At 73.8% G+C, this 12,059-nt stretch overlaps 2 protein-coding genes across 2 annotated transcripts; both read right to left on the bottom strand.

Annotated features, from left to right (window-relative positions):
• Window positions 1-3,368: 3,368 nt before the first annotated feature.
• On the bottom strand, window positions 3,369-3,599 carry AURANDRAFT_16709 (hypothetical protein; the record flags this gene model as incomplete). The annotated part of the gene is made up of 1 exon (XM_009040869.1): window positions 3,369-3,599. A coding segment is annotated over one exon (231 nt), but the record flags the coding sequence as incomplete, so codon positions are not given.
• A 4,033-nt stretch (window positions 3,600-7,632) lies between these two features.
• AURANDRAFT_13102 (hypothetical protein) lies at window positions 7,633-8,244 on the bottom strand (the record flags this gene model as incomplete). The annotated part of the gene is made up of 1 exon (XM_009040868.1): window positions 7,633-8,244. A coding segment is annotated over one exon (612 nt), but the record flags the coding sequence as incomplete, so codon positions are not given.
• Window positions 8,245-12,059: the final 3,815 nt, after the last annotated feature.

Raw genomic sequence — 12,059 nt, 5'->3', positions numbered from 1 at the left:
GAGCCTGCGAAGGTCGGCGGTTCGCGCGTTGTCATTCCCCGCCCCAGGCGCCGGCGCCGCGCTCCTCCTTGCCCTCGACGCCCTTCTGCGCGAGGACGTCGCCGAGCGTGAAGCCGGTCAGCGACGTGAAGGCCTTGACCGCCTGCGGTGCGGGCGGCGGTTTTGTGTGTTGTTTTTTTTCCGGTCCGGCGCCGGCGCGCGCGAGCGGCTGGGCCGCGAGGGCCTGGTTGTACTTGGCCCAGAGCATAGCCATGTTCGTTTGTTGAGGTGTAGCTTTGCGCGTGCCGTCAAGATCCTGTGGAGCAGCTCGTCCTGAAGCACACAAAGCTGGAAGTGCGGCTCTGCATTGTTGACTGCGAGCTGGACCGGTGTTTCTTCCCGACCGGGGCGCGCCGCTCCCGTCGCCGGCCTCGGCAGCTGGAACGGCAGCGTCCATCCCAGTACATTCGTCGCCGCGCGGCTGCCTCCGTGCATCGAGGCTGCCCGACGAGCGCCGCGGGGGGGGGCTGCCCATGCGGCTCTGGGTCCTCGCCGCCGTCGCGGCGGCCGAGCGCAACGCGAGCCGCTACGTCTTCGAGCGCAACGCGAGCCTCACGGAGGAAGAGCGGGCCATGGCGGAGGGCTGCGCGCGGTGCGCGGCGTCGCGCGAGACCGTCCTCGGCGCGGCGGTCCGGGGCGACGCGCTCGGGCGCCACCTGTCGATCACCGTCGTGCCCGAGGTGCCCTTCGTCATCGTCGACTTCGACGACCGCGGCGTCGCGGCGCCGCCGAAAACTTGGGGCGGCATCTGCCTCGAGATCCTTCAGCTCGCGGCGTCGCGCGCAAACTTCACCTACGACCTGCGCCTCGCGACGGGCCACGTGCCGGGCACGCCGGACTACGGCACGGCCCAGGCCGACGTCGAGGGCGGCGAAAGCGACGCGTACCTCGGGGCCTTCTTCGTGACGCCGGGCCGTTTAGCGAAGAGCCGCATGACGACGCCGTTCATGGGCAGCGTCGGCGTCGGCCTGGCCGTCGAGTGGCGGCCGCCCGCGAAGAAGCTCGACGCGAACGCCCTCGCCTTCGCGCCGTTCAAGGCGGACCTCTGGGCGGCGATCCTCGTCGTGCTCTTCGTCGCGGCGCCGGCGACGTTCTGGTTCCTCGAGGCGCCGTCCGCGGCGCGCGGCTCGGACTTCGAGGAGGCGCCGGGCCTCTCGTGGCGCGGGCTGCGGAAGAACTACATCCACTCGGCGTGGCTCTCCTGGTCGACGTTCACGCAGGCCGGGAGCCACTCGCCGAAGACGGGCGAGGGCCGCGTGCTGAGCGCGGGCTTCACGTTTTTTACGTTGGTGACCGTCGCGCTCTACACGGCGCAGCTCACGGCGCTGCTCGTGTCCTCGGAGCCGCAGTACGCCTACACGTCGGTCCAGGGCTGCGCGAGGCAGGGCGGCCAGAAGCTCTGCGCGAAGGACGACACGGCCTACCTCGGGTGGCTCCGCGAGCGCTACGCGGACGCGGACGTGGACATCGTCGCGTACGACGGCGGCCACGCGGCCATGGTCGAGGCGCTCAAGCGCGGCGACTGCGACGCCATCACCGACGCGGGGACGCTCGTGCGCTACTACGCCGAGGGCGTCCACTGCCCGCGGCCCCAGTCGGACGGGTTCCGGGGGCTCTTCCACGACGCGGCCCAGGACCTCTCGGAGGGCTACGAGGACATGGCCGTCGGTGTCGGCGACACGGTCTACCTCGCGGGCATCCCGGAGGCGCTCTCCTACCACCTCATGGCGCTGCGCACCGAGGGCGAGGTCCGCGCCATCGTCGACGGCTTCTTCTACAACGAGTGCGAATACGACGGCGAGAACTTCGCGGAGGACGACGCGATCGGCTTGGTCTACTACCGGGCGATCCTCGCGGGCTTCGGCGCCCTCGTCCTCGCCGTCGTCGCGTACCGCGCCGCGCGCAAGTGCCGGGCCAGCGAGGGCCACGGGCGGACGCTCATCGAGGCATTATCGGCGCTCGCCGCGCGCGCGCCGGCACCGGCGGCCGCGGCCACGCTCGCGGGCGCCGTCGACGCGGCGCAGGCCGCCGCGCTCGACGCCTGGGCGTCCGGGCCCGAGGGCCGCGCGCACGTGCGCCACGAGGTCACGACCTACATCCGGGAGAACCGCATCAACGGGCCCCGGGGCGCGTTCCTCGAGGAGGGCGACTGGGTCTACTGGTCCGACCAGCTCGCCGCCGAGGACGCGGACAACGAGGCGACGAGCGACGCGGCCCTCCACGACCACCGCGTCCTCGGCCACGTCCGGCGCATGCTCTTCGAGCCCGTCTTATCGCACGCGTTCCTCACGGCGACACGGTCCCAGAAGGCGGCATTGCGCCGCGCGCCCAAGGCGCCGCCGCCGGGCGCCGCCGAGGCCGTCGTCGTGCGGATGAGCGACGACGACGAGCCCGGCGAGCGATGGAGCCCCCGCGGCGAGCCCGACGAGCGATGGAGCCCCCGCGACGAGCCCGACGACGACGAGCCCGACGCCGCCGCGGCGGCGCCGAGCTCGCCGCCGCCGGACGCGCGCGCGACGTCGTCCGGGACCCCCGCGGAGTTCCACCCGTCCCACTTCGACGAAGACGGCGACTGGCGCCCGGCCTAACGGTCGAGCCTCGGGTCCGCGCGCTTCGTCCGCGAAACGTCCGCGTCGCCGAGGGGCCGCCGGAGGAAGTCGAAGAGGAGCCGCGCGTTGTGTTTCCCGACGAGCGGCCGGAGCTCGTCGACGCCGAGGTCGCCGAGGTCCGCGAGGCTGTCGACGGCGTCGACGACGGCGCGCACGTTGAACGCGTTGACGCCCGGGAGCTTCATGAGCACGTCGAGCCCCGCCTGGTTGCGCCCGCCCGCGGCCGCGTCGTCGTCGAGGTCCGGCGCGCCGCATCGCCGCGCGTCCTCGAGGACCGGGTCGCCGCGGACGCGCTTCAGCGCCAGAAACAGCGCCGCCGTCGCGGCGTCGTCGCCGGCCCAGAGGAAGCGCAGCCGCGGGAAGTGCATGGCCAGCACCGCGACGCGCGCCTCGATGGCCCGCGTCGAGCCTGTGTGGAAATCAACCAGTGAGCTGGGACGTCGGGGCCAAACTTCAGAATTCTCTAGCTCGGTCAAATCGAAGTCGATTCGGCTGATTTCTGGACGAATCGATTGCTCTCAGCGAGTTCTCGAAGCGCGGCGGACGTGCTCGTGTCAAATCATTCGATTACGCGCACATTGAAGTCGGGTTGAAGATTTGATTTCCACACCGCGTCGAGCAGAGGTCGTCGCCGTCGCCCGCGTCGCTGACCGCGCGGTTCACGGCCTTGTCGTCGTCGTCGCGGACGTGCGCCGACGTGCCCCGCAGGCTCTTCGTCGTCTCGACGAGGAGCAGCGGCGTCGCGTAGTGGCGCCCCATGGCCTCGGCCTGCGCGACGAGGCGCCCGGACTGCAGCGACCCGTGGAGGTCGCCCACGGCCTTGCGCTCCACCACCAACTCCGGCGACAGCACGTAGTCGCCCACGGTGATCGTCGCCGGCCGGAGGTCGAGCCCCGCGCCGTGGAGCGCCGACGGCAGCGGCGCGCGGAACTCGCGCGCGTCCGCGATCACCGCCGTCGACGGCGGCTTGCCGCCCCGGAGCGGCGGCGGCCGCGCGCGCCGCCGCGCGGCCTCGCGCGCCGCCGCCGACGGCACGACGACGAGCTCCTTCTCGGTGACGAGCTTGAGGAACGCGGCGCGCTCCCGGTCGACCTGGGCGGACCGCGACGCCTCGTCGGCCGCTCCGTCGACGACGACCGCGTAGACCTCGACGGCGCGGCGGCTCCGCGCGCCGTAGGCCTCGAGCGCCCGCGCGCAGTCCGGGTGCGCGTCGGCGAGGACGACGCGGTCCGGCCGCCAGTCGCCCAGCGCGTCGCAGCCGTCGAGGAGCTCCGCGCGCGTCGCCACGACCAAACGCCGCCACGAAGCCGCGCGCGTCCGCTTCCGCGGCTCGCCGCCCGCGCGCAGGCTCGCCTCCTCGGCGATCAGGAGCGACCGCTCGAGCGTCGTCTTCGGCCGGTCGCGGAAGGGCGCGTTGGACCGCTCGAGGTACTTGAGGAACCGCGCCTCGGCCGCGCGCTCGGGCCCCCGGTCGAGCGCGTCGGCCGCCGCCGCCGCCGCGGACGCGTCCGCGACGACCAAAACGCACGTGCCGCCGCCGCCGCCGTCGCGCACGGCGTCGACGGCTAACGCCAGGCGCGGGCTCGGCTCGAGGACGCGGCGGAGCCGCGCGGGCTGCCCCCGCCGCGCGGGCGCGACCTCGAAGGCGCGGCGCCGAGCAGAATTCAAAAGCGCGTCCGCCGCGGCGCCCGTCGCCCAGGCGGCGGCGTCGCGGCCGCGCGCGGACGCCGCGCGGAGCGTCGCCTCGGTGAGCTCGAGGCACGCGAGGCCGTCGCCGCGCTCCGCGTGCTCGAGCAGCCGCCGGAGCGCCGCGGCGTCGCCCGCGAGCGCGCGCGCCGCCGGCGCGAGCGCCTCGTCGCGGCTCCGCAGGCTCCGCAGCGCGTCGTCGAGGCACCCGAAGAAGGCGGACGCCGACGCCGCCGCCTCCCGGAGCACGGCGTCGAGCGACTGCCGCCGCCCGGCGACGTCCGCGCCGCCGTCCGCGCGGCCCGCGAGCGCGGCGCGGAGCTCGCGGACGCACGCGTCGACGGCGACGACGACGGCCCGCTGGAACGCCGCCGCGGGCCCGCCGAGCCCGCGCCGCAGCTCGAAGACACGCGGCGGGTTGCGCTCGAGCGCGCTCGCGAGGCCGTGCTCGAAGCGCGGCCACAGGCCGACGGCGTCGACCTGCGGGGCCGAACGTCAGATGCCTCTCGCTCGGTCGCATCGAAGTCGATTCGGCTGATTTTGGGACGAGTCGATTGCTCTCGTCGAGTTCTCGAAGCACGGTCGAAGAGTCTGGTCCAACTAATCTCAGATGTGAGTTCCACGCGGCCGTCGACCTGCAGCTCTTTCACGACCTTGGACAGGTTCCCGAAGCCGCGCGCGAGCCGCTCGGGCTCCTCCGTGATGCCGCGGACCCAGGCGCGGGGAGACTCCGCGGGCCGCTCGCGCTCGCGGAAGGCCCGGACGACGAAGGCCTCGAGCGACCGCTCCGTCGCGCGATGCGCGTCCGCGATGAGCACGCCCCCGAGCCGCGCGGCGTCCATGGTCCCGTCGAGCAGGTCCACGACGGCGACGCGGCACCCGCAGAGCACGACGCCGCCGCCGCCGTAGACCGCCGCGCGCGCCGCGCGCGACGTCTCCGACGCCGCCGCGACCGCGACGCCGCCGCCGCCGAGTCGCCGGAGCGCGTCGCGGAGCGCGGGTTCCCGCGCGTTCATGTTCAGCACGAGGACGCCGCGGCCGTCGGCGCCGCCGCAGCGCCGCAGCACCTCGGCGACGACGTTCACCGTCGCCGACAGGCCCCGCGCGACGACGGCGAGCGCGTCGCCGTCGCACACAAAGTCGACGACCGGCGCCAGGTAGGCGGGCAGCTGCGGCGACGGCGCCGCGGCGCTCGGCGCGGGCGCCGTCGGCGCCGCCATCGGTGTGCGTGAGACCCGCTGCCGCGACTACTGCGGCGGCTACTGCGGCGCGGGCCGGGCCTTTGTGAGAGGATCCATGCGCTCTCCGGCAGCTCGTCAACATCGATTGAAGAGATGTTGTAGCACCCTTCTCCTTCTCCCTCGGACCCGTCTGCTCGACGACAGAGGCTTCTGCACTTCTGCTTGCGTTACGAGCTGCGCCGGCGACGACTGCGCGCGCGCGTCGCGCGGGAGGGCGTCACGGCGGCGGCGGCCCGCCGACGCCGCGGGTCGCGTCCGTCGCGCCTCCGGTAGCCTCGCGGACTGGGTCGCGTTGGCATTCGCTCAGGCGTCGACGGTCGCGCCGTCCTCGTGAGGTTCCCCTTCCTCGTAGATCGTCGAGAGATCGACGAGATCGTAGTCGAAGGCGCCGCAGAAGCAGCTCTGGAGCATGGGGAAGGATTGCTCCTCGTCGTAGGCGTCCTCGTCGCTTTCGCCGTCGCCGCCGGGGACGTCGCCGAGGGCCGCGGCCGCGTGCTCCAGGGGAACCGAGCGCGTCGCCGTCGAGAGCAGGACGAGGCCGTCGTCGCTCCGCGTGCTCATGGTTCGGCTGGGGGGCGCGATGAGTGGCCGCTCCGGGCTCGTCACCGGCTCGATCTCGGCGAGCTTTTCCCCCGCGAGCAAATGGCGCTGCGACTTCGCATTCAACTCTGTGTCCGTCAGGGACGGCCGCTCGCCTTCGTCTTCATCGGCGTCCGCGGGCGTGGTCGAAACCCCTCGGTTGGGCGCGAGCTTTCGACGAGGCATCGCGGTTCCTGAATGCGTAGGGGGGGCGGGAGGCGTTTCCACAGGTTTGGGTAGGAGGGTTTGCGAGAGCTCCTTTGTGTTGGCGTCGAGACCATCAAGAAGCTCGCGAATCGCCACACCACCTTGCGCTGCAAGCTCCCTGCAACTTGCAGCCCCGAGAGTTTCGAACTTGGCGCCTTCCGGAGATCGCAGCCCCATCAGCCCCATCCAGTGGCATCATCAGGAGATCGCAGCCCCAGCATCCATCATGCCCGTCGTCCACGCGCCTCCGAAGTCGCAGTACGAGCTCGAGCGCGACGCGAGAATCAAGCGAAACGAAGCCTTCCTCGTGTCGCTGGGCCTCGGCAAGGACGGCGCCGCGAAGCTCAAGGCGCCCAAGAAGGCGCAGCGCACGCCGCCCAAGAAGAAGGCGCCCCAGGGCCCGCGGCGCACGTCGGCGCGCCTGTCCAAGGGCGCGTCGCCCGTGGAGCGGCTGACCTACGAGGAGCGCGACTGGGACGACATGACGCCGCGGCCGAAGAAGCGCGCGCGGCGCGGCAAGGCGGCCGCCGACCTCACGGACGACGAGCGCGCGATGCTCGGCGCCTTCGACATGATGGCCTTCGAGGAGTTCCTCACGGACGAGCACCCCATCAGCGAGGACAACCGGCGCCAGGTCCTGCGCCAGGCCGAGAAGCTCGTCTCGGGGCAGGGCGTCCACTACGCGTCGCCCACCTACGGCTGGCCCGACGACGTCGTCTTCCGCAAGGGCGAGCCCGTGACCATGTCGAGCGACATCGTCCAGATCATCGCCGACGCGCGGGACTTCGAGGACGAGCACGGCCGCGACCACGGCAACGGCTGGCTCCTGAACCACCCCCTCCGCAAGCTCCTCATCTTCCAGACCCACGTCGCCCGCGGCGAGGCCGCGGCCTCGGCCTAGGCGGCCGCGCGGCGCGACTAAGTCGAGTCGGCTGTCGAAAGCGACGCGCTTGCGGGTGTGATCCGAAGGGCCGACCGCGGTCCGCGAAGTCTTCCTCCAAGGGTGGTGTTCGGAAACACCGGTGTGGGAAGTCCACACCCACACTGGCAATTTGCCAGTGCCCACTTGACAAGTGGGTCAGCCAGACTGTCTGGCTGGGCGCAGGAGCGCTGGTGTTCAGAAACACCGGTGTGAATTTGCCACACTCACTGGCATTTTGCCAGTGCTCAACTCGCAAGAGCGAGTCAGCCAGACTGTCTGGCTGGGCGCAGGAGCGCTGTGATGGGGAACAGCCCCTTCAGGAGCCCTCGCCTTCGACCAGGATGCCGTGGAGCTTCTCGCCGACGCGGAGCTTGTAGGTCAGCGTCGCCCGGGCGTAGTAGTCGGGCGCGAGGTCGAGGTTCTCGGCAACGGTCGTCAAGAGGTGAGCGCGGTCGCACTCGCAGCCCGGCGTCACGTGCTGGGCCGCCGTGCAGTGCGCGTGGAGGCGGTAGAACTGGGGCTGGTAGTGGAAGAAGACGCGGAGCTTCGACGGGGGCACGCCGTAGTAGTCTCGCGCGGCGGCGAGCAACGCGTCGCGCATGGCCCGGACGAGGCCCGCGCCCCGCTCGCCCCGGAGGTCGCGGATCGACGCGTACGCCGCGTCCTTGGCGATGGCCAGCAGGTACAGATCCGCCGTCCAGGGCGCGCCCTTCCAGGCGGCCCGGTCGCCGAAGTCGCCGTGCGTCCGCCACTTCGTGTCGACGTTGACGACGAAATCTTCGTGGTCTTGAAGATTCCGCTCGCGCTCGTGCTCGAGGTTGCAGACCGCGTCGATCCAGCCGATCTTCGCCGCCTGCCCCGCGGCGAAGGGCTTGACGAGCCGGTCGTACGCCTCGCCGGTCTCCTCGTAGACGACGAGCTCCGCGGGGCGCTTGCGTTGGACTTGCCGCTCCGACGCGGGCCAGATCGCCTCGCAGGCAAAGGCCGCGCCCGACGGCGCGGCCGCGTCGTAGTAGGAGTACTCGGCGCCGCTGTAGTTCGTCAGCGCGAGCTTCAGGGACGGCAGCGCGGCGACGAGGGCCTCCTTGGTGTCGTACTCGGCGCGCTGCGTGAGCTGCACGAGGGCCGGGTCGCCGCGCACGTCGCCGAGGACGACGGCGTGGCGCCCGCCGTCGCCGAAGGCGAGCACCTCTTTCGCGGCGAAGGGCGCGAGGTCGTCGAGGACGCGGCGCTCATCTGCGCTCATTTGCGAGGACATCGATTTCTGTGGCACCTTGGGTGATCGATCCACGTGGTGAACCTTGAGAAGTGTTGAGCCTTGCCCCCCGGCCTGCCCAAACTGGCCCAACTGGCAGCCCATCTCGGCAGCCCGCGCGCAAACGATGGGTCGCTTGCGCAAGCGCGATCCCTGGCGCACGCCGAAACCGGAGGACGCCGGTTTACCTCCGTCTTCGTCCGCCGGTCTGTCGTCGTCCGCCGGTCTGCCGCCATCGTCGTCCGCCGGTCTATCGTCGTCCGGCCTGCCGGCGATCGCGCCGAGATGCGCTCCGACGGCGGCTCCGTCGCCCGTCGCCGACCTCAAGGTCGCGATCATCGGCACGGGCGACATGGCCTCGGCGCACGCGCTGCGCTGGGCGACGGTCGGCGCGTCCGTCGCCGTCGGCTCCCGCGACGCCGCGCGCGGCCGCCACATCGCGGCGCTCAGCGGCCTCGGCGTGACCGGCGGCGGCGTCGCGGACGCGCTCGAGGGCGCCGACGTCGTGCTGCTGTGCGTGCCTCCGGGCGCGCCGGCCCTCGACGTCGTCGTCGCGCACGGGGCGCGCCTCGGCGGCAAGGTCGTCGTGGACATGGGCGCGGGCTTCGTCGAGGCGCTGCATCCGCGGTCCAGGCCGCCGCCGCCGCACGAGACGCAGCTGACCTGGCTCCGCGACGCCGCGGACGACGGCTCCGTCGCCTGGGCCAAGGCCTTCTCGACCGTCTCCGCCGCGGCGCTCCGCGACGACGCGAAGCAGCCCGTCGAGCTCGCCGGCGACGCGCGCGCCGTCGACGCGCTCGCGCGCCTCCTCGACGCCGCGGGCTGGACGGCGCTCCGCTGCGGCGACGTCGCGGACGCGCGCCTCCTCGAGAGCGGCGGGCCGCACAGGCGCGAGCACGCGGCCATCGCCGCGGCGAACGCGGCGCGCGCGCGCGGCGGTTTCGGCGGCGCCGCGGCGTCGTTCTTCGACGAGCCCGAAGCCTAAAAAGCGACTTTATTCCTGGTCCTCGGGCGGCGCCGGCGGCTCGCGGAGCGCGGCCATGTAGGCCGCGGGCGGCGCCGTGTGCGCGCCCTGCACGGGCGCGTGCGCGACGTGCCAGGGCACGCAGGCGACGACGAGCGAGGTCCAGCAGGCCGCGGCGCCCGTGACCCGGTACTTGTGCTCGAGGGGCGCGTAGGAGATCGGGATCGCGACGCCCGCGTCGCCGCGCGCGCGGTAGCGGACGACGGGCCCCGTGCCCCAGAGCCAGAGGACGCCCTCGTCGTCGAGCGCGGCGCCGTAGGACTCGCCCGCGCCGACCCAGACGATGTCGTGGAGCGCGTCGAGGGCCCGGGGCAGGGCCATCTCCCGCGCGACCCACGCGCGCCGCGCGGCCCCGTCCTCGCCGGCGTCGCCGTCGCCGTCGCCGTCGTACGTCGCCGCGCCCACGCGCCGCCCGAGGCAGCGCAGCCCGAACGAGTAGACGCGGCCGTCGTCGCCGAGCGCGAGCCTGGGCAGGAAAAGAGTGCGAAATTCCCAACTTCAAAGGCTCCTATCTCGGTCATGTTCCACTCGTTTCGGCTAATTCTTGGACGAGCGATTATCTCTCGGAGCGCTCTCGAAGCGTGAATCATTTCTCTGGAACAATCGCGCGCGGAACACTCACGTTGAAGCGACGTTGAATCACCCTTTTCCCGCTCTGGCGCGAGCGTCGTCCGCGCGCCGCAGGCGACGGACGCGCAGACCACGGGCGCGCCCGCCGCGCCCCGCGACGTCGTCTCGCGGCGGTCCAGGGGCACGGCGCGCGGGGCGGCGCCGCCGTCCGGCGCGGCCGCCTTCGGGTCCCGGCCGAGGACGGCGCCGCGCCGCGTCTCGAGGTCGAAGCCCGCGGCCTCGGCGGGCGCGTCGCCGCCGTCGCCGCCGTCGCCGGCGACGCCGAGGACGAACGCGGCCTCCGCGTCGCCGACGGCCGCGCGCCAGACGTAGAGGTCCCCGGCGACCGTCGCCGCGGCCGCGTGGAAGCCGCCGCAGGCGACGCACCGCACCGCGAGGCCCGCGCTCGTCAGCAGCGGCGCCGGCGGCCGCAGCAGCATGACGGCCTCCCCGGCGGGCACATCGCGCCGGCCGTCCAGAACGAGGGGCAGCGCGCGCGGCGCCTCGACGCCCGACGCGTCGCCCGTCGCGAGCGACAAGGCCGCGAACCCCGCGGCGCCGCCGACGAGATGGCGCGTCCGCGACGTTGACACACTGGGCCGCGCCGGCCGCCGCTCGTCGACGTCGCCGCCGCCCGCCCAGGCGACGACGCGCCCGCTCCAGAGCAGCGCGGCGGCGTGGTCCGCGCCGCCGACGACGGGCAGGAGCGCGCGCTGCGTCGCCGCGAGCTGGCGGACGCCGAGGCCCGCGAGGCCCGCGAGCTCGCGCGCCGTGCGCGCCTCGCCGCCGCCGGCGACAGCGCCCCAGGAGAAGAGCCGCTGGCCCGCGAGCTCCGCGCTGAGGTCGCGCCGCGCGTTGTAGAACGGCAAAATCTCGTCGCGGGGCACGCCGTAACACCGGCTCAGCAGCCGCGCGTGCGCCGCCTCGCCCCACGCGTTCGCGTTGACGGCGTACAACGACACGCCGCAGAGGCCGACGCGCGCGGCGTCGTCCGGCGCGAGGTAGTGGAGGCAGCGCCGGAGCACGTACTTCCCGAGCCGCGCGAAGGCCGCCGCGTGCGGCGCGCCGTCGCCCCGCGTCGCGGCCCGACGCGCCGCCGTCCGTCGTCTCCGACGCGGAGCCGCCGGAGCGGCCCGTCGAGTGGCCGCCGAAGAGCGCGTCGGAGCCGTAGTCGACCCGCACGCGGACCCGCCGCCCGCCGCCCCGCGGCGCGACGGCGGCGACGACGAGGCCGTCCGCCGCGAGGCCCGCGCCGACGTCGCCGCCCGCGCCGACGCCGCGCGAGCGCCGGCTCGACGCGGCCCTGCGCTCCGCGTCCATGCGCGTCCGCCGCCGCGCGGCCCGGGCGGAGAAGGACCCGCGCCGCGAGCCCCGCGACGACGCCGACGCCTCCCCGGAGCTCGACGACGACGACGCCCGGTCCGGCGGCCGCACGGCCGCGTCCGCGGCCGTCGGCGGCTGCCAGATGGCGCACGCGCGCACGAGCGCCGTCGCCGTCGTCCGCCGCCGCCGCCGGTCGACGCGGAGCTCGACGGCCGTGAGGTCGCGCTGGGCCGCGCGCGCGCCCGCGGCCTCGACGGCCGCGAGGCGCGCGAGCGCGACGCGGCTCGTCGCCGCCACGAGCTTCCGCGTGAGCCGGAGCAGCCGCAGCGGCAGCGCCGCGTCGCTCACGGCCGCGGCGCCGCGGTCGCCCGCGTCGTCGTCGAGGAGCTCGATGGGGCGCGCTGCGTCGCCGTCGGAGCCGTCGGACGACGTCGCGTCGTTCGCCGACGTGCGGCTCGCGGCCGACGTCGTCGTGCCGCCGCCGCCGCCGTCGGAGAACTCGAGCGCGCCCGCGTCGCCCGGCGCCGCGGCCCTTTTCGCGGGTCTCCGGCGGCGTTTCTTCGGC

This window comes from Aureococcus anophagefferens (assembly GCF_000186865.1).
Source record: "Aureococcus anophagefferens unplaced genomic scaffold AURANscaffold_17, whole genome shotgun sequence".
Classification (NCBI taxonomy): domain Eukaryota; class Pelagophyceae; order Pelagomonadales; family Pelagomonadaceae; genus Aureococcus; species Aureococcus anophagefferens.
Note: the sequence above shows the minus strand (reverse complement) of the source record. Positions and strands in the feature narration are given on the sequence as shown.